The 22,809-nt window shown below is 35.8% G+C and overlaps 2 protein-coding genes across 4 annotated transcripts in view; one reads left to right on the top strand and one right to left on the bottom strand.

The window, feature by feature from the left end:
• Positions 1-8,283, top strand: part of ELK3 (ETS transcription factor ELK3) — a 72,481-nt gene extending 64,198 nt beyond the window's left edge. For both annotated transcript variants that reach the window (XM_080810767.1, XM_080810766.1), the window contains exon 5: positions 6,109-8,283. In XM_080810767.1, the coding sequence (XP_080666893.1) occupies positions 6,109-6,207 (99 nt within the window). In that variant the 3' untranslated portion in view covers positions 6,208-8,283. The remainder of the gene's footprint in view (positions 1-6,108) is intronic.
• A 4,261-nt stretch (positions 8,284-12,544) lies between these two features.
• Positions 12,545-22,809, bottom strand: part of CDK17 (cyclin dependent kinase 17) — a 113,921-nt gene continuing 103,656 nt past the window's right edge. Inside the window, exons 12-17 of one of the 2 annotated variants that reach the window (XM_080810765.1) lie at positions 22,296-22,393; positions 21,547-21,652; positions 19,612-19,654; positions 18,543-18,633; positions 16,884-16,961; positions 12,545-14,286 (exon numbers count right to left, since the gene is read on the bottom strand). In XM_080810765.1, the coding sequence (XP_080666891.1) occupies positions 14,255-14,286; positions 16,884-16,961; positions 18,543-18,633; positions 19,612-19,654; positions 21,547-21,652; positions 22,296-22,393 (448 nt within the window). In that variant the 3' untranslated portion in view covers positions 12,545-14,254. Of the gene's footprint in view, positions 14,287-14,616; positions 16,358-16,883; positions 16,962-18,542; positions 18,634-19,611; positions 19,655-21,546; positions 21,653-22,295; positions 22,394-22,809 lie in introns of those variants that run through there. The other variant, XM_080810764.1, reaches the window with a different exon arrangement.

The following is a 22,809-nucleotide window of genomic DNA, read 5'->3' as shown; positions in this document are numbered from 1 at the left end:
CCAAGGGGAGTTAATGGTGCTGTCAAACCCAGCCTTCAGAGGCAGAGATTTTCACCGAGGCAGAAATGGCGTATTCATGTCAGATATCGCAAATGGAACCATTAATTCTGAAAGGGTTTGAATATCTTCATTGACCATGAAAACTGGAAATTTATCAAGGAAAAGGGACAACTTTAAAAAATGAAGCAAATATACTGACATCACTTGAATTGAGAAAAACAGTGAAGAATGTCTGTATACTGTAATAGAAGAGTTATCTGTATGATTCTATGAATCATAATCAAGTTCTCCTTGTTCCATAACAAGAAAGGAGCGTCCAGGGCATTTGGTTAAAAACAAAGTCTTAGCTGCTTTATCTTGCACAACTCCTGTTACTGGGTAGGCGCATTTATTATTCATTCCCCCACTAGAATCTTGCAGTAGCATTGCTTGCGACTGTGTGGTAATCAGTATTTCTCCCTTGAGACTCAAAGACTGTTCCTCACAGATAAAGATGTTACTAAGAGAATAGAAAGGGTCCTAGGGACGGGAGTGAAGCAAAACTGGGGTAAGTGAAAACCCCCTCTAACTCTAGCCTGTTTCATCCACCCTGTATCCCATGCCTGCCTGTCCCCCCACCGTTTGGCTCACCCAAGCTAGATGTAGTTCTTTTGTTCCTGTTGCATTTAGCACCGACCACTTTGTATTACAATGGCCTAGTCACCTGGCAATCTCCCCTGCTAGACTGTGGGCCCTCAAGAGGCCAGAACTGCATCTTGTTTCTTGTTTACCGAGGCACCGTGTCTGGCCACATTGCTTGGCACACAAATGATGCTTAGTAATTATCACTGACTAAATGAGTGGATACCTAAGAATTCACCAAGGAATTGGGCACGTGGCTGGCTCAGTTGGTAGAGAACATGACTCTTGATCATAGGGTTGTGAGTTTGAACCCCACATTCGGTGTAGAGGTTACTTTGAAAAAAAAAACAAAAACAAAAGAAAAAGAATAAGTTAAGAAATATTTAAGAACCTGAGTGTTAAAAAGATCAGATCTCTGTGCATTTTTGAGCACGGGTCATTTTGCTTATCAAGGTTAGTACTGAGCCCCTCTGTGCCAGGAGCTATACATGCTGGGATTTAGGGTCTCAGAAGAAGGTGGAGCTAAAGAGGTTTTGATTGCTATCTTGCTTCTCTGGTTTCCGTACGGTTGAGGCAGAGTTGTCAGGATGTGACTGTATATCCCTAGGTAATCAGGCTTCTCTTTTGGCCCATCTTCTCAGCACAAGAAAGTTGAGCTATGGTCATACACAGCCAACATGTTGATTCTTAGCCCTTTTAACTCCAGCAGAGAAACAAGAACTAGAGTGAGCAAATGTAGTACTAGGAAAAAAGTTTTAGGTTAGTAAACTTTTGGTGGAGAACTGAAAGACCTTATTTCCTCAAAGTATTCAGAATGGAGCTGCAGTATTCTAGTATTAGAGCTCCTAAGGAGAGCCAAAGGAAGGAGTTGTTTGGTGCCATGTGTACGGTAAGCTCCAAGGGTACATGGACTGCAATCTTACTTTAATCCTACAATCCATGAAAGCCTCTATAGGGTTCACTAGATATTTGTGAATAATGAATGGAATCTCACTTCCATCCTTACTGAGAATTCTGCCACCGACTGGTACAGGGCTTGGTGATCTCCCAAGGAAGCCAGGGAGAACTTTTGTTTGGGAGTTCTTTGGGATCCTTTGCCCTGGATACTAAACCTTTCCCATCCCATCACTCCTCACAGTAACAGTGGTTCATGTCCATAGGGTTTCTACACATTAGCAGGGTATTTGGAGCTCCAGGTCTTGGACCCACATACACACCCTTTTCTCTTCAGTCACCACTGCAGACCAGTGGCTCTCAAAGGTAACATGCAACAGTATCCTCTTGGATAGTGTGTTAAAAGATTTTGCTGGGCCCCAACCTCAGAGTTTCTGATTTAGAAGGTGTGGGACAGGGCCTGATTATAACATTTTTGCAAGACCCTAGTGATGCTGCTGCTCTAGGAATTCACTTTGAGAACCACAGGAGACCAGTGGTTCCTAATTTATAACTAGAATTCTGCAGAAGAAATTGCTGCATTGAAAGGCCACCTACTCAGAATTTTAATTTCACAAAATGTACCTGTCCTACCAGAGCCATTCAAAAACAACCAAAAAAACACCACAAATGGGAGGTAGGAATGGGGAAAACAATCATGTTTAGAGGATTGTTGGCAGGGCCTTGTGCCCTCTTTCTGTGATTGGGGTCCATAAAACCAAGGAAAAACAACTTTGTACCTTTTAAAATATTACTCTTCCCATGATGAAAGCAGTTGTGATAAAAGTTGAAAATAGCAGTTTTGAAAATAGTAAATAAAACATGGTAAGAGGAATATTCAAAATTCAGATTATCAGCAGTGCCCCTTTTGAACTATTTTTCTTTAAAAAATAAACCTTCCGTATATACTAGACATGGAGGAAGGCTGCAATAAGTTTTAAATTATGCTGGCAAATTTCCTGTTGTGAGGCTTGGAAAGTAGATCAGAATCTTTACTCAGGGTAAGAGTTGACAGAGCTGAGGAGATTTTACACAGAAGGTCCACTGATGTAATTATTGTGGCAACTTACAGCAGATATTGAAGAATTTAAGGGAAGGGGAGAGAAGATATTAGTGCCTTTCTGGAAGAGGTATATTTAAAAATAAAACGAGATTGGTCTGAACAGTTTGGCATTTTGAGCTTATTTACAGGGTGTCTGTTCCACTTCTGAAACAGATTTTCATCAAATCTGGCATAGGTACAGATAATATCTTGAAAATAAGGCAGGATTAAAAAAAAAAATTACTTGACAGAGAGCCAGAGAGCGTAAGTGGGGTGAATGGCAGAGGGAGAGGGATAGCAGGCTCCCCCCTGAACAGGGAGCTCGCTGTGGGGCTCAATCCCAGGACCCTGGGATCATGACCTGAGCTGAAGGCAGATACCCAACCAACCGAGCCACCCAGGCACCCCCAGAATTAAGTTTTCAATTGAGAATGTTTTCTCAATGTTTAAATTCAACAGATCTAACCCAGAAAATATTTGCAATGCATTGTTATTACGGACTGTAGGGGGATATATATATATCATAAATATATATATATATTTATAATCTATATCTATCTCTATATATTATAATAGATATATTAAAAAATATTATAGGAACCCAACCGGGAGTAACCTTCTAGCTGGGGACTAGAAAGCGGCTCCATGGAAGAAGTGGCACCTAAACTGGGAAAAAGGATAGGATTTTGGCAGAGAGAAAAGCACCTTCTAGATAATCTACATGATTTGGATATGCAAGAACATTGTCCAGGAAGGGACTGGGTGACTGGAAAAGCAGCTGTGGGCCTTGAATGGTATGCTCAGGATTTTCCACCTTAGTCTCTCGATAACAATGGAAGGTTTTCTAAGATGGAGATAAAAGAACAGATCTTACTATACTACTTTTTAAAAAAATTTATTTGAGGGAGAAGCAGTCTTCCCGCTGAGCAAGAAGCCTGACATGGGACTCGATCCCAGGACTCTGGGATCTGAACAAAAAGCACCCACTTAACGGAGCCACCCAGGCACCCCTAAAATCTCTTAGAAAGATATTGCTGATACAAGCATGGAGGAAGGACTGAAGAAAAAGCAAAAAGTGTAAGGTGCAGGAAGATATGAGGAATATTTATACTACTGCAAATACTGAGGGAAAAATCATCTTTTAGAATAGTAGAAATACGAATATATTTAGAAGACATTCCAGAGGTAAAATTGAGAGAAAGACTTTCAGTTGGGTTTGAGGAGTAGGAGACAAAGTGAAAATTAGGACGAGGCAAAGATTACTTATGTGATTAAAAGACTGGAAATGCTATAAGTAAGCAGTTAACATTTATTGAGGGCTAGGGTATGTTAAATGTTGTTCAAAGCACTTTTCATGGCTTCTGATTTAATACAGTTGATCCCTGAACAATGTGGGGGTTGGGGTGCTGACCCCCTCCTCACTGTTGAAAATCCATGTATAACTTTTGACTTTTCAAAAACTTAACAGTTGACTGTAACACATATTTTCCATGTTATATGTATTATTATGCTGTATTCTTATAATAAAGTAAGCTAGGGGAAAGAAACTTGTAAGGAAAATATATTTACAGTACTATACTGTGTTTACTGAAAAAAAAAAATCTGCAAACCTCTGTTGCTCAAGAGTCAACTGTACTCCCAACAGTTCTTTCTAAAAAGATAAGGAAACAAAAAAGCCCAGAGTTGTTGCTCAGTTGACCCAAGACCTCACGTTAGTAAGTGGCAGAGCCCTGACTGAAGTTTTAGGGTCGTGGTCATATCACCGCTCTCACCAACTTAAGAGTGAATGCAGAATAGCAGGTTTTTGGTGAAGACACATTGATGGGGATGTCTAACTGACAGCAGGAAAGTATTGTTGAGGCCAGCACAGGAGAAAGGAAGGCTGAGAACAAGTTTGGGGTAAATGTTGCAACTTAAGCTAGTGGAGGTAGGGAGTCAATAAAGATGAAAGAGGCCAGAAGAGACAGGCAAGAGAAACTACAACTGAGTGTATAGAAATAAAGAGCAGAGGGTAGAAATCAGTAACATACTTTTTAAAACAGGAAGATTAACAAAATGAAAAGCTGCTTCTTTTGAAAACTCCAATAAGATGGACAAAAAACGAGAAAAGATTGCAAATAAGCTAAGAGAATGAAGATTCAAAACCTGCTCTTCATCCTGTGTTCACTCTTAAGTCAATGGGAATAGTAGTTAAGAGCAGGGATCTTAATAGAGTATGAACTATATGCAAATAGATTTGATAATCCAATTGAAATGGATAAAATTCTACAAACAACTAAAATTCCAAAGTGTCAGAAAAGAAACAAAAACCTTGAATATGCCAATAACCATTAGAGAAACTGAAAAGAGTATTTAAAGAGCACACTCACACCAAGCCCTGCCAAAAATAAGTTGGCCAGTTTGGTACAAAAAGCACAGGATCTTTTAAGTTTAAAACTTGGCTTTACTGCTTATTAGTCTTTAACCAATCAGAACTTATTTGAGCTGTGTTTTCTCTTCTGTCAAATGGGGATAACCAAACTTACTTTACAGGTTCCTAGATACCAACTGAAATGACAATCACTGATAAACTGTAAGGTATGAGACATAACAGTTATTGAAATAGTTTGAAAATTGAAATATATTCTGTATTTATTGTATTTCTAACTTGTGCTAGGCTCTGCAGTTTTTTAGTGTTGACATTTAATAGTAAGTTATCTAGACTAAATAAAAATAAAGCTGGAAGATACCCCTGGAGATCATTTTGGCACAGGTCATTCTGGACAGCAAAAATCTAGCTGTGAACAGTTATGTATTAAAAAGAGGCCTTTAATTATTCTTATTCAGTTGGGGGTACAGTGGTGGTATTTCCTTTAGACCGGAAGGTTACCAAAGCATATACTTTTATCCCATTTATCATCTTAGTTACCAACAATACAGAAATTAACTTTATTCTTTGTTTTGTCACTTAAGGGTGATCTATTAAGTTTGATATTATCATTGTAATTAAAAAAATACTTTCTCAGCTTCAATATATTCTTGCTTTCTAAATCTTTTAAGCTAAAACATTCCAAATTTTTAACAGTTACTGAGAAGCATCATTATAGTACTCTGGAAAAACAATGGCCATTTTCAAAATAGAGTATTAGAAGTTTTACATGTGAATCAGCAGTCAGTCTGTGGTTTTCAAAATTACTTTAAAGCAAAAAACAAAACAAAAAAAACAAAAAACAGAATTACTTTAAAGCAAATCAGCATTCTAAGTAGCTTGGAACCTTTTAAAAGGAGTATTAGAACATGCTTTAGCACCGTATGTACATTTTTTTTCTAGTGGACTAGGCATATAAAATAGGGACATTTTCCTGGGCCTTATCTCCTGTTTGCTATATGTAACTTGATCTCATTCTGTACGATAATTTGCAACCCGTCCGTCCCAGGGGTGATCCACTATGGTCTGTCTAGGAATGTAAAGAATTCAAGTTTGTCCCAATGGATCTGTAATAATTATTTTAAACATCTTCTGTCCCCTACAGTTTCCAACACTGCTTAATGGCCACATGCCAGTGCCAATCCCCAGTCTGGATAGAGCTGCTTCTCCAGTACTGCTTTCTTCGAATTCTCAGAAATCCTGATGACATCTGGCCAGTTAAAGACTTATTAACTGATGAAACAAATTTGTCCCCATGGGCTAGTTTACCTGTGTCATGAGAAGGACATTGTGAAACCGGCTGTTAATTTGGTTTGCACTTTTCATAACATGGATGGTCTAGATTTATGTTAGCATTTTTAAAACTTTTTTTTTATATTCAAGTATATATGAAGATCTGTTTGGCATTAAGTGATTTTTATGTTTTTGTTTTTATATCCTCTTAGCTCTTAAGTGTTGAACACTGTTGACAGTGAAGAACTTTTCTTAATGGTTTTCAGTGTAACTAATAAGGATGTGAAGCTTTCTTTCTAATTTCCGCATATGCTGTACTATGCTTATAGACACTATAACCAGCTGTGCCTTCCTTTGCATTTAGTTTTATGTAAATGATTTATATATTTTTTAGTATTAAGAAAAAATGTTTGAAAGACAAAAATTAGTATCAAACAGCTCTCTAGTAGAATCATTTTTCACAAGTAGGCAAAATGAAAGCATATTCATATTTTTCTTTTTCGCTTTCAATTGTATAAGAATTGCCTTAGAACCTCTTTTGAACTGAAGTTCAATAAATGTCCGATTTCATGTTTTTATAAAAGAAACTAAGCCATATTTAGAAAATAAACATTCATAAAAGAAAATGTTTTAAAGTGCATTTTTTGAAAAAAATGAACTTTGAAAGGTTAGCCACCTAGCTGTTTACAATCTTTTAAGCTCCTCCCAAACAAAAACCTGAGATGGAAATCTACATCAAATTCATTCTAGCCATGCCCCTGGGGTATCTCCTATGTAAGCATATTCTTACTTCAAAAAATTAGCTGTGGTTCTCCCAGTTTTCCATAGAGAATCACACCCCTGATACATTTCTCGTATCGTTATGAGTTAGGGTTTCTCTAAACCCCTGGAACTATAATTAACATTTAAACATCCCATGCTTAGGAAGAGGCTTACAAACTGGTTGATGAACCTAACAATTCTGTAATATCAGGTGTCTTTAGGTGTATAAAGCATAGCCTTGTTTGTGGAGATGGAGAGGTAGGATACACTGTTTTATGTATCACTAAGTTTATGGTGAGAATGAAGGAAACTGAATAGAAGAAATATGTAACTCTTTAGGAACCTCATTGTGGAACTGAACTACTAACTGGAGCACTCAGCAGTAAATTCTTTTGTGTAGTGTAGAGCAGTGAGAACAGAAACATCAGCAGATGCCACTCTTAAGGCATTGTTTTGTACATGAAGTAGGAAAGTTCTAATGTGAAAAGAACTGGAAAGTGCCCACTGCTTTCAAGATCATCATCCTTAACTCTAAGTAACAAACCAGTTTGAAATGTGGCTGAATAACGGATTCCACAGTAGGTATTAAAAGATTATGGATAAAAAATAAAGTTTGTAAAAACAAATATTCCTTGACTTTTCAAAGAATCTAAAACTTTGTTATAATGCTTAAAAACTTGAGATTTTCCATTGGAATTAAGTGTCTCTGTGTATGGGGATGTACAAATCTCTAATACACACTTTTAGATATAAAGGTAATTCCAAAATCCACAGATACTACTGTCACATCCTCATAAGCTGAGGATAATTCTGTACTAAAATAGAAGAGCTGGTCCAGGGAACTGATATTTACCAAACATGAAATGTTAAAGGTAGAGGGGGCCTTTGAGAATGCTTCTTACCATGGTTTCCAGATAAGGCAATTACACAGGAGCAACAGGGAGTTGCCTAAGGTCACACAGCTCATTAAAGGTAGAACAATGATTAGTGCTCAGTCCAGTTCTGTTTCCTATGCCTAACTGTAAGTAACTACTAGCCCAAATATTTATGTTAGGTAGAAAAAACAAAGATAGAATATTTTTAAAAATTTGTCAGATAAAAGAAATGTACTCCAAATGTTAAGATTCTTAAAGAGAAACCAAAGGAAGTTAATCAATGTACAAAAATCACAACCGAAAATATTTTTAAATGTACATGCTGACTGGAAATATTCAAAAGATTATAAATCTGATTCTTGTATTTCCTTCCTTGAAATACTATGATTAACATACATTCTAGCCCCATTTATTAGAAAAAGAAAATGCCATGATTTTTATGGATCAAAAAACTATGACACAAATATAGAACTGGAGGTATTGAAGTATAACTCTTAAAGCGCTGCTTCATTCTGTGTGTGTGTGTGTAACAGGTTTCAAAGGACATATTAACTTTTTCCTTTTTATATGTCTACTTCATCAGTGTTAAACTGAGATAGCTAAGGTTTTATAGAACTATAACCTAAACGTTCTCTTTGTACACATCTTTTCTATGACTGCATTATCTTCTTCATTCACTTTCATATATGTATCAATTTTACTTTTATATTATTTTTGTTCAATAAATACTTTGTGATAAAAGGTGTGAGGAGGCAAGTGGGTTGGTTTACTTCCATTTACTTGGGATAATCCAAATTTTACTTTTCTGTATGGTTCAAGTTGGAAAGTAAGTCATCTAGCCTTAAATATGATACATCAAAACATGTTATTATATATATATGTACATTTTAAAGAGATATTTAAGGAAACAAACAGAATTACTGAGGTTGACTTAGGGAAGGGGGTGGGGGGGGGACTGGTTTGAAAAGTGGTCCTCTGATCTTTTAAGTCTTAAGGTCTACCAATCATTTTATATTGAAAAGAGGTAGGTAAGGAGGAAGAAAAGAAATTATCATTTATTCTTTTAGCTGCAACTAACATCATATTCAGTGGTGAAAGACTGAAAATGTTTTCCCTAACTTAAAGAGCATATTGCCAATCCTACTTCAACATGGGACTGAAAGTCCTAACCAAAGTAATCAGGCAAGAAAAATAAAAGAAATTCAAATTATAAAGGAAGTAAAGCTATCTCTATTCATATATGGCATGGTCTTATATGTAGAAAACTTTAAAGAATCCACAAAAAAGTTAATAAAGTCAGCAAAATTGTAGGATACAAAATCAGCACAAAAATCGTTTCTATTTCTACACATTAGCAAATGAAAAACTCAAATAATAATTCCACCTAGAATAACATCAAAAGGAATAAAATAAGAATGAATCTAATCAAGGAGGCATAAGACTTGTAACTACAAAACATTGCTAAAAAAAAAAATTAAAGCTATCCTGAATTCATGGACTGGAAATCCCAATAGTCACAAGGGATCTACAGATTCAATGCAATTCCTATCACAATCCTAATGGCATATTTTCTAAGAAATAAGACAACCCCATCCTAAAATTTAAATGGAATTTCAAGGGACCCTGAATAGCCAAAACAATCCTGAAAAAGAACAAAGTTGGAAGACTCACTTTTTGATTTCAAAACTTAGAAAGCTACAAGTAATCAAAACATTGTGGTAGTGACAGAACGACAGTTGTAGACCAATAAAACAGAATCGAGAGCCCCAAAATAAACTCTCACATTTATAGCCAACTGATATGCAACAAGGGTGCCAAGACCATTTAAGGGGAAAAGGGCAGTCTTTTTACAAATAGTGCTGGGAAAACTAGACATTCACATGCAGAAGAATGAAGTTAGATCCTTACTTTACACCACATACAAAAATTAACTCAAGATTGATCAAAGCCCTAAATGTAAGCATTAAAACTATAAAACTCTTAGAACAGCACAAAATATTCATGACCTTAAATTTGGCAGTTTCTTAAATATGCCACCAAGACCAGAAGTTAAAAAAAAAAAAAAAAAAAAGATGTTGGATGTCATTAAAATGAGCAACTTTATGTATTAAAAGGACACCATCAAGAAAGTAAAAGACAACCCACAGAATAGAAAAAAGTAACTGCAAGTCATATACCTCATACGCATCTAATATCTAGAATATATAAAGAGGAGCACCTTGGTGGCTCAGTCAGTTAAGCATCTGACTCTTGATTTCAGCTAAGGTCATGTCACGGTCATAAGATTGAGCCTCTCATGGGGATCTGCGCTCAGCGGGCTTGGGATTCTCTCCCTATCTGCCCTTCCCCCACCCCACTCCTGCATGCCTCTCTAAAAGGAATCTTAATGAAAAAGTAGAATATGTAAAGAACTACAGCTTAAACTCAGCAACAACAATTTAAAAATGGGGAAAGGACTTGAATAGACACTTCTCCAAACTAGATATACAAATGGCCATTAAGCACATTAAAAGATATTCAATAAACTACTCACTAGGGAAATGCAAATCAAAACCACAAAGAGATACCATGTCATATGTATTATAATGAATATAATTTTTTTAAAAAAGGAAAATAAGTGTTGGCAAGGATGAGAAATTAGAACTCTCATACTTTACTACTGGGAATGTAAAATGGTGCAGTTGCCATGGATCATCATTTGACGGTTCCTCAAAAAGGTAAACATAGAATTACTAAATGACTCAACAATTCAACTCCTCAAAGAATTGAAAACAAGGACCCAAACAGATGCTTGTACACCCATGTTCATGGCAGCATTATTTGCAAAAGCCAAAAAAACTCATGTGAAATCAACAGATAAATGTTTAAATGAAATATACACTTGATGAGTATTATTCAGCCATGAAAATAAGTAAAATTCTGATACATGCTACAACATATATGAAACTTGAAAACATCCTTCTAAGTGAATGAAAAAAGCCAGACACCCAATGATGATTATGGTAAGACTCTATTTACATGAAATATCTACAATAGGCAAATTCAGACACAAGAAATAGAGGCATACCAGGGGTACCTGGCTGGCTCAGTTGGGAGGGGATGCGACTCTTGATCTCAGGGCTGTGATTCCAAGCCCCATGTTGGGCACAGAGATATACTGAAGTAAATAAATCAAAATAAAACTTAAAAGAAAAATTACAGGCCTACCTTGGAGATACTGCTGGTTTGGTTCCAGACCATTGCAATAAAGCAAATACAATAAAGTGAGTCAAATGAATTTTTTGGTTTCCCAGTGCATATAAAAATTATATTGATACTACACTGCAGTCTTGTAAGTGTGCAATTATTTCTAAAAAAAAAAATACATACTTTTGTTAAAACACTTTATTGTTAAAAAAATGCTAACCGATCTGAACTTTCAGTGTGTCCTTTTGATGCTGAAGGGTCTTGCCTTGATGTTGATAGCTGCTGACTGATCAGGCTGATAGCTGCTGAAGGCTGGAGTGGCTGTGGCAACTTCTTAAAATAAGACAATGAAATCTGAGGAAAGGATGGAAGAGTCTTTTCATGCTGTTATTTGATAGCAATTTACTCGCAGAACTTCATTCAAAATTGGAGTCATCTTAAACCTCGATACTGCTTTATCAACTAAGTTTATTTATGTGATAGTCTAAATCCTTTGCTGTCATTTCAACAATCTTCATAGCATTTTCACCAGGAGTAGATTCCACCTCAAGAGACCACTTTGCTCATCCATAAGAGGCAACTTCTTGATCATTAAAGTTTTATCATGAAATTGCAGCAATTCAGTCACATCTTCCAGCCCCACTTATAATTCTAGTTCTAGTTCTCTTGCTATACACCACATCTGCAATTACTTCTGCTGAAGTCTCGGAATCAGCTTCTTCCGAACTCCTGTTAATGTTGATATTTTGACCTCTTCCCACGAAACCTCCATGTTCTTAATGGCACCTAGAATGGTGAATCCTTTCCAGAAGGTTTTCATTTTACTTTGCCCAGATCCATCAGAGGAATCACTACTATGGCAGCTATAGCTTTACAAGATGTATTTCTTTTTTTTTTTTTTAAAGATTTTATTTATTTATTTGACAGACAGATCACAAGTAGGCAGAGAGGCAGGCAGAGAGAGAAGGGAGGAAGCAGGCTCCCTGCTGAGCAGAGAGCCCGATGCGGGGCTCGATCCCAGGACGCTGGGATCATGACCTGAGCCGAAGGCAGCGGCTCCAACCCACTGAGCCACCCAGGTGCCCCACAAGATGTATTTCTTAAAGAGTAAGACTTTAAAGTCAAAACTTCTCCTTGATCTATGGGCTCTAGAGCAGATGTTGTGTTAGCAGGCATGAAAACAAGATTAATTTTGGCTGTCCATCTCCATTAGTGCTCCTGGGTGATCAGGTGCATTGTCAGTGACCACTAATATTTTGCAAACCTTTTCCCCTGAACAGTAGGCTTAAAATATTCAGTAAATCATGCTATAAAGAGATTTGCTGTCATCCAGGCTTTGTTGTTTCATCGACAGAGCACAGGGAGAGCAGATTTAGCATAATTCTTAAGGGTTTTCAGTATGGTCAATGAGCACTGGCTTCAACTTATGGTCATCAGCTGCATTAGTCTCTGATAAGTCAGTCAGTCTTTTTTTTTTTTTTTTTTAAGATTTACTTATTTCATAGAGAGCGGGGTAGGGGGAGAGAGAGAGACATAGGGAGAGAGGGAGAGAAGTAGACTTCACCAAGTGTGGAGACCAGTGCAGGGTTTGATCCCACAACCCTGAGACCATGATCTGAACCAAAAATCAAGAGTCAGATGCTCAACCGAGCCATCTGGGAATCCCATTCAATCTTTTGAAACTTGGAAGCCAGGAACTGACCTCTCCTTTCTAGCTATGAGAGACCCTGATGGCATCTTCTTCCAAGAGAAAGCTATTTTGCCTACATTGAAAATCTGTTTAATGTAGCCACTTTCATTAATTATCTTAGCTAGATCTTCTGGATAACTTGCTGCTTCATCTTGCTCTTTTATGTTATGCAGACATCTTCTTTCCTTTAACCTCAGGAACCAACCTCTCTTAGCTTCAAACTTTTCTTCTGCAGCCTTCACACAACTGGAGAGAGAGAGGGCTTTGCTCTGGATTAGGTTTTGGCTTAAGGGCGTTTATAGTTGATTTGACCTACCCACACCAGTAAAACTTACTCCATATCAACAATAAGGCTGTTTCACTTTATCATTTATGTGTTCACTGGAGTAGCTCTTTCAATTTCCTTCAAGAACTGTTCCTTTGCATTCACAGCATGGCTACCTGGAGCAAGAGGCCTACCTTTCAGCCTATGTTGGCTTTTGACATGCCTTCCTGACTAAGCTTAAATTATTTCTAGCTTTAATTTAAACACAGAAATGTGTGACTCTTCCTTTCACTTGAACAATTACAGGCCACTTTAACTTTAGGGTTATTAATTGGCCTAATTTTAGTATTACATCTCAGGGAATAGAGAGGCCTGAGGAGAGGGAGAGAGATGGGGGAATAGCCTGTTGGTGTAACAGTCAGATAAAACATTTATCAATTAAGCTCACTGTCTTGCATGGGTGCGATCTGTGGCACCGCTAAAACAATTACACTGGTAATATAAAGGATCATTAATCACAAACCACCATAATAAATATAATAATAATAGAATCTTAAGTACTACGAGAATTGCCAAAATGTGACACAGAGACAGAAAGTGAGCAAATGCAGTTGGAAAAATGGTGCCGGCAGGGTTGCCACAAACCTTCAATTTATTAAAAAATGCAGTATCTGCAAAGCACAATAAAGTGCGGCACAGTAAAATGAATTATGCCTACACATTAGAGGTTACCAGGGGCTGTGGGGAGGGGGAAATGAGGGAGGATTTCTTAATGGGTATAGCATTTGTTTGGAGATGAAAAATTCTGGACAAAGATAATGGTAATTGCTATACAAAACTCTAATGCCACTAAACTGAATACTTACAATGGGTAAAAATGGCAAATTAAAACAAAACAAAACCGTAAAAACAGAAGCATACAAAAAACAACTTCATGAATTTTCCTGGATCCAAAAGATAGATTATTATAACATGTTAACAAGTAGTATTCCAAGTATAATAAAGTATCAGATAGAATGGAACCACTTCTATACACCTAGAGTGACATAGTCAATGTGTGTTAACAACATCACTTGGAAGGAAAACAAAAAAGGTATCCTCTCTTACCTTTCAAACCATGTCAGTTTAAGATGAATCATAAGTGTTCAAGGTTCAAAATTTCTGAGATTCAATTCTCTTCACTGCAAAGTTTTCAGGATCTGAATGGTGGTGCTCAAGTATCAAAAAAAAATCAAATTCCTTAATAAAATGAAGAACCATCCCTAGGACTTCCTAGGAAGAAGAATTTTATATAACTACTGGATGTATTTCTTCACCTTTTATATGTAAGAATATCAAACTTACGGATAACTATATGAAATTTGTAAAATATCATTTATATAACCTATGAAATGAAAAATCTCACAGCTTTATAATTGAGTACTATCCTATAAATTTATGGTAAAGATTACTAAATGAATAGCCAGCACAAATATAAATTAAATATCGAAACTGGCACAGTGAGACTTCATGATCTTAAAAATGAAACCATAAAGGAAAATGATCCCATTCTGTATAGCCTTCTTCCCCCAGAAAGAACTGTGACTCAACAAAACCACATTTAACAACATGAAGATCTTGTTATAAATTTCAAAACAAAATGGAGGAATTTCCACATAATATTTATAACCTTCAAAGTACAATATTAATACATGTCTGTCAGTTAGAAATAACAGCAGTTTGTTAGGCTACAGGGTTTAACATAAAACCAATTTACAAATGTGAAAAGCAGTAGTGGTCTAATATTCACCATTACACATGAATTTGTTTCTTCCAGAAAATTTTTTTAAAAATTAAAATTTCTGTATCATGAAATATTAAAATAACACCCAAACATGCCACAATCACTATTCACAAATAAAGTTAAAATGAAATATACAAAAGTTCACTTAATACTGTTAAATAGCAATAAACTACAAGATTTCCTGAACAGAAATGGTAGGACCCCTGAATGTTTTACAGTGAATATCAGGAAAAAAAAATTAAGTTATGATTATTTTCATGATATATAAGCCAAAAATTTACATGACCATTTCAAAATATACCAATTAAGATTTGTAGTTTGTAAGATGCACTAAATTAACAAATGTCCTTAAAAGTTAACACAAATGCTTAAAACACTTACCAACACCAAGGTGTGTTTATGATGTTCAAAGAGATGCATAATTGAAACTGTAATATTTACTATCTCTGATAAACACATTAATACCTACAATGCTTTAAACAATCCTCTAAGTTCTCGTTTCTCTCATTTGTATTTATCATGGCTCATTTCAAAGACATATTACAGCTTTTAGCTGATTCCAAGTGAATGTTATTAAAACATACAAATACACACAGAGCACCCCCCCAAAGGAAATAAATGGCTCCCCCAAAAAGTATCAACTCTTCTAATAAAAGAATCGTATTTAAGATGAAAACAAGACCTCACATATTTCACTGGACTTGTATGGTTTAGTTTTAACTAAATTAAAGCACAATGTAAAATAGGTAAGTGTATTAGTATACACATATCCAATAATATGCAGTAAATATATCTAAAATGAGGATAGGTAAAAATAAATAATTTCGGTGCTTTAATTTACTGGTATCTAATGTGAGATCCCCAGAAAGTCAGGTATTCACTTGCTTGAATCAACTTCTGCATCACATGCTTTCCTAAACATAATGTGCTCATCAATTTCTTAGCTACTCTACTTGCGGATGTTCAATAAAAAATTATATAGCATGAACTTAGAGTGTTCAAGATGGCTCACTTATTTTACTGTTAAGCAAAGCTAAATTTACATTCCAGGAAACACTGCAGTTTAATTTTAAAAACAAACAAGAAATGCAGCAGTAAAACAATTTGTGAGGAGAAACAGATGCATTCACATCTAATAAAGCCACTGCAACTTCTTCAGGCATTTAACTGTTGTGTTAAATAAACAGACAGTAGTTATTTAGCAGCAATGATTCCGCAATAAATAATGCACTGTGTTTCTCAGTCCTGCACAAAAATTGCAGCTACAGTTACATCAACAGCTGTAACCTACTGGCTCTAATGGCAGAGAAGACCTTAAAACCAACTGTACAAAAAAATTGTCACACTGTGACAACAAATATAAAAACAATCTGTAGGTCTGAAATAAAAAGACTCCACTGTGAAGAGGACAGTGTAGACAAACGGAGATTCCAAGTCCACCAAAAGAAATAATTGCCTTCAGATCTGAGTCCTTGATTGATAAGAAAGGCTGAGGGCTGGGCTTGAAATCATTTTATCAGACTTAAAAGAGCATGCTCTGTCTTCTGTTCTTCCCATGTCCTAAAATATAAAGTCATTTTATGAGGCAGTTCAAGGTTCAGTTTTATCCCACATACAGTATTTGGTGACTCTAGGAAGCTAATGTTCCCACCAGCAAAACTAATGTTCCACGATAAGAGTGATCAGCACTGTCTTAAATGACCCTTTTGTTGATGGGGTCAGTCTACAGCTTCTATGCTTCGAAGTGATGAACCTGAAGACTAGGGAAGCACAAGATGTGTCTTCTGCCTCAGGTACCAGGGATGGCGTGTGAAGTGATCAAGCCAGGCCACTTGTAAAAGGTCTTTGTGCCATCTGCAGCTTTCAGGATCCCTGACTTGACTGAGTCAGATTTCTCTCTGAAGAATTACTGAGCTGCCCACATCATACAGAAAAGTGAGTACGTGCAATGCTAAACATACAGTTGTGGAATGCACTGTACATTAATTTTTACATCAATAATTTTACTGATCAATTTATAAACCAAAAACTTGGTTCCACGCAAAATTTCATGATCGACACGTGAAATGGTTTATGACAAACACACCTGTCTCTGGATAAGAAGAATTTCGAAAACCCGGGTCCTTTTGCAACTGAATCTCTTTCAAACTGAATATTGATACACCTAAAATGCATAGACAAAAACTATCAGGTGAAGGTCTAACATTATTAAAACAAATATAACCCAACTACACAAAGAATGTTTAAAAATGTACATTGATTCAACATGAAACATTTATTATACATTTATAAGGTTACGGCACTCCTGAACTATTTTCCCCTTTGTGCCAAACTTTTGAGAAGAAAACCAAACAAAATAATCTCCCTTCAGAACATTTTCCCTCCAACTCTGTAGGTCTGAAATAAAAAGACCTGTCAATTATGCTTCTAATATGTTTCTTCTTAAATATGTAGATACAGAGAATATACGCTGTCTCTTTATAGGACTTACTGGGGTTGGGAGACCTAATCAAAAGGTATTTCTTGATTTTTACTCTCTCTGTCCTTTATCTGTCTCCCTATAATGGCATGAAGGTATCAGGGCCTCAACATAATGACAGATTTTCAGAAAAAAACAACAGGAGGGTTCCATACAACCATAACTGCCTACCTCAAACTATGAATCTGGGTACTAAGTAATGAAATGTAAATACCATCTTAAAAAACACTTGTAATTCATCTTTCTCATTTCCATCTCTGCCAGAGAGGTAATCTTTCAAAATATCCATATAATTTCTAAGTGAGAAATCTTAAGGATTCTTGATTCCAATTAGCTAAACTCAATGAATCAATATTCTTTAGTTATAAATCAGAATGGGAAATTAATGAAAGCTTTTGGAATCTCACTTCCTAAATATCCTAACTCCCCATTTACTTTACTCGGTTTTAAAGTAAAATGCTGGAGTAATCTTTGAAAAGGAGGTTATGAGTAAAATGAAGCAGTTAACCCAGGCATAAGAAATCAGCTCTTTTAGTGACTGACAATATACTCACCACTGTCATGAGGATAGTAAAGTCAGAGTGACCATAGCAAAGAAAAATCATCTTTATATCTTCAAAAGAAAATCTACTTTCACAAGAAAACAATTTTATGTTTTGGCTATGCTTCATTACTCTTTGCCTGAAACCATTTTTAGAAACTGAATCAAAGCAATCTAGAATGGGCCTAATGACAATGTCTATCATCAGATGGCATTTTCCAATTTAAGTCCAGTAAGATTAATAACCCATGCCTAAGTACTAATGATTTCTTACAGAGTAGTGGCAATGTGCTCAGTGTTAAAAGAAACAAATTAAGGGGGTGCCTGAGTGGCTCAGTTAGTTGGGTGTCTGACTCTTGGTTTCAGCTCGGGTCAAGTTCTCACGGGTTGTGGGGTCAAGCCCCACTCCAGCCCCACATTGGGCTCCAAGCTCAGTAGGCAGTCTGCTTTAAGACTCCCTTTCCCCCTTACTCGCAGGGGCACGTTCTCACTCACTCACTCTCTCTAAATTAAATAAGTCTAAAAAAAAAAAAAAGAAAGAAAGAAACAAATGAAGATATATGCAAATAAGACACTTCCTTCAAGGAATTCTGATCTGTTTACAAAAAGACTAAAATTTTATGCTTAAAAACCAACAACAATCTCTTCCACCCCTAATCCACCACAGTCTCCAACACTGAACAAATGAAAATGAGGGGGCAAGGGGACTTTAGAATTTCTCTTACTTTCAGGTAAAGTATGTATTCTTGGTCCCAGACTTCGAAAGTATACATGTTTCATGGCCTCTTCTGCTGAAACCCTTTTCTTAGATTCGTACTGTGAAAAAGCAAAGAACTGCTTCGTTAATGTTTTCTCTACACATATGAGGGGAGGCAGATTAGCATTTAGAACTATAATGACTGCTTTTTCAGAATCAATTTGGAGTACACCAGACACACACTAATGTGAGTTGTTACTGAGATTATGTAGTAAAGACTGTATCTCAGTTCCAAATTTCCAAGATGAAGTCGGATCTTCACTAAAAATTTAGATTACCTGTATTTTCTGAAGTGATAAAAAAAATTAAAATATCTCACCTTTGGTGTTCCTTTTCCTCATGAACACCAAAGGATCATTAGAAATATATCTAATACTTTTATGACATATTATTAAATTACCTATTAGATACCCATTTCCCTTTTTTCTTTGATGAGATAATCTAGATTTGTTTAAGGTGTCCATGCTTCTAAATCCAGCAGATCAATCGTGAATCATGACTGTTTTAAATTTAGGCTAACTATGCTAATCTTGCTCCCCAATTCCCAGTCTCTCTTACAATTAATGTTCTGGCCAATGAGACTTAGGAAGAAGCTTTGCAGGGGTTCTGGAAAAGCCTGTGCTTTCCAGATACAAATGGACTATAATGGCTGACACCCTTATCCTCTCTTCTTACTGCTTTGAACAGAAGATATGAATGGTATTTGTACGTCCAGCAGCCTATAAGGCTGTAAGTATAAAGAAAAGAGAAAGAACATAAGATAATATGAATTGCAGAGAACATGGCCTTGACATAGCTGATCAATGCCAGGAGGGGACTACCTCAGACTGTTCTAGGTCACAATGAGAGACCCATACACATTAAGAGAAGCCATCATTTATTATTATTATAATTTTACTTAAGCATATGCCTTAAGCATGCCAGATACTACCATAAATAATCTTATTTAATGGTCATGACAAATACTTATTATTGACCCCATTCTATGGATGCAGAGAAACTGAGGCTTAGTGATTACAAAGTAAGATGTAACTTACCTGAAGAAACTTTGTTATTAACTCGATTCCCTCAGAGTCTAATCTAGAAACAACAAAAAACAAGTGGCAATTTATTCTTTTATCTTAGCCAATAGCAACTCTTCAAATAAAACTATTTTCCAAGGTTTTAATCTGCTAACTTCAAGTGCTCAGAAACAGCCACTCTTACTACTTTCAAACTGACTCAAATCTGTTTTATCCTTAGAAGACTTATCTTCCCACTTGTTTCTTAAAAACTGGGCTTCAACTCAAATTTTCAATAATGAAGAACAAATTATATAATTAAAATAATTTTTAAAAATCACCATCTGTCTCAAAATAACCCCTATTATCACAAAAGCTTAAGTTAAGTGTATCATTTTCATAGTGTTCCACTACAGGCAAGATACAAAAGCATCATTTTCTTACTGTATAGGTGAAAACAAAGAGACAAGTGACTCCAAATGTATCACTGTGGTTCACAATAAACACAGATGACTCATTCAGTACATTTTTATAGGGTAGTCTACTGAGAACTGGGTACTAGAACCTATAAAGTTCAATTTAAATATGCCACAATGACATCATAAAACTTAATTAAAAATTAGGGCTACAAAATCAATGAGGTAGTCAATAAAGATAAATAATTATAGTGATAAAATCCATTTAATAAGTAGTAGAGGGCTTAGGGACTATTTTTAGGGACTCTTGATCAGAAATCACAGGTTCTATTTTGCATGCCTTTCACTGGAAAAAAGCACAATTATGAATAAAGAAATATTTCCCAAGTGCTCTTAGTGGGTACTGTGGATGCTGTGGCCTAGACATTCTCCAGACTCTTTTAATTCTTTGTAGTTTGCCATCTGACAAATATCCAGAGCTCCTTGGACATAGACAAACTAGGGGCTAAGGTCATCGAGAATCTGCTTTAAAGAACAGCTTCAACTTTCTGCACTGGACACTACAATAGCAAGCATCATATAAATGACAAAAATAGGATTTATGCTACTTAGAAGAGATACGCACAAAAAGCCCTGCACATAGTGTTATTCTTCCTAAGAAAGTCTACTTAGAATGTTATTAGTTGCTATAGTAACAATAAGAACATCAATTCACATAAATACTTGAAAAATATTTTTGGTATCAGAACTGTTTTTTCTACTCTCTCTAGCTTGAGAATAAATGGAACTAGAGCCAAGTGTGTTACATCATGAGCAATGTGAATGGCTTTTGATTAAGACAGAGATTGACCTTATTTGGTATGTATGACCTTATTTGGGTGTACTCTATTTTTTTTAAGGGATCATGAAAAAACACAGTCAAAGGGGTTAGTTATTCTTTGTTAATTATTGAAAATATAGTAATTCTATAAGTAGAAATGTTCTGACTAAAATTTTAATGGGGGTTTTAAATGGATCTGGGGGTAGATTTGGAAAACTTTAATGAAATGGCCAACATTAAGGATATGAGGGGTCAGAGAGTTTACATCCCTCAAATACAAATCATGTCATTAACACTGGCCAAATACTGATGGGTTATCTTGGGTCAGAGTCAAGATTTCACTTCTAACACTTAGGTTTTTTAAGAAAATAGAGAGTAATTCTGTAGGAAGCAAAACAAAAATTTCATCATGGTGTTCGTGGTACTGAATACGGCATTAACCAATGTCTTCTTTCTGACAAAGCAAACAATCTACATAAACTCTAGAATTCTAATATGGATGTTCTATATTCATTTTATTTATAGCTCAATTCTGTGAGTTATGTACCCTGGTCTCTGAATTATAAAAATCTGACAAAAGGAAGAAATTCATTTAAATTAGATCCCAAAATATTTAAGAACTCTGTATGTGTATTATATATTTTTCCTGAATCCTTACTGTGGCTAATGCTTCAAGAAACTGGAAAGAATCATGTGGGGTTTCCCCCTTTAACTTAAAGAAAAAGAAAAAAATACCTGGGTGCATGGTTAATTAGAGGCTGTGGTTTGTATTTTGGAAAGTTGTAGTTCTTGAACTCATCATTTGAAGAAACACCTGGCCAAGTTTCCTGAGATGGTGTTCCTGAATTTTTAAAAAAAAAAATTTCTATTTGTAAATATATAAAAATTTATATGTACACAAATATATATAATAAGGAGAACTAAGAAAGTATCTTAAAGAACAATTTACATTTAGTAGCTGATTTGACTATTTCAACTGAAAGCAAAATGACAGTAAACACTTATTGACTTTTTTGGGGACTATGCAATGATGCCATAAAAATGATGATGCCTAATTGATACCTAAACTAGAAATACTTCCTAATAATAAGCTAAAGATAAATTTTATAGTATTTCTCTTCTCTGTTCTTGCATACAATTTTTAATGCAAAGGCAGAACTTAGTAAATGAAAAGGAGAAGTTACACAGAAGCCTCTATAATTATGCTGATTATAAGTCTTTTCTTCGTTATCAGTTTGTTTTTTTTTTTAAAGATTTTATTTTTAAGCAGTCTCTACACCCACCATGGGGCTCAAACTCACAACCCAGAGATTAAGAGTCCCATGCTCCACTGACGGAGACAGCCAGGTGCCTCAACTAATTATAATTCTTGCGACAGCTATCCTAGTCTCAGTACCAAATTTTTAAAAATTTTTTTAAATATATAGTCTTATCTAGCTAGTCACAAATGCAGGAACAAATTACTGGGAAAATATTTCTATTACCTAGCAGTCGGAAAATCAAGTGCAGTTCATCTTCCACTGTTGAGCCTGGAAACAGAGGTCTTCCAGAAGCCATTTCAAAGAAAATGCAACCAACACCCCTTTAAGAGATATCATAAAAAAAAAAAAATAAGCAATCCATTTACATATTATGAAGAAAATTATCTTTTCCTTAAGATTGCCTCTGGAGATGGACAATTTTGTATTAGCCAGCTAGAAAACCTCCTACAGAGAGATTTTTTTCAGCTCGAACTAAGCTAATTTGTTAATATGCAGCCTATTTGTCTCAACTTCTATATTGCTTTATCCATTCCTCCATTTCCCCTCCTCTGTCCTGCCTTAAAATGTCCAGCTCTCTTCTGCATGACCCTTGAAGAAAAACATCGCTAATAGTGATTTAATGCCTATTATACCTTAGGTAGTAGGTAACAGGAATAGGGAGAATCCTATGATTCAAGATACCTCTATGCAGGAGCAGAGACAGAACATTCAGGTGGCAGGATGGTGAGTATGTACG

The sequence above is a fragment of the Martes martes genome, assembly GCF_963455335.1.
Source record: "Martes martes genome assembly, chromosome: 8".
Classification (NCBI taxonomy): domain Eukaryota; kingdom Metazoa; phylum Chordata; class Mammalia; order Carnivora; family Mustelidae; genus Martes; species Martes martes.
The sequence above is the reverse complement of the archived record's forward strand: the minus strand, read 5'-3'. Positions and strand labels throughout refer to the sequence as shown.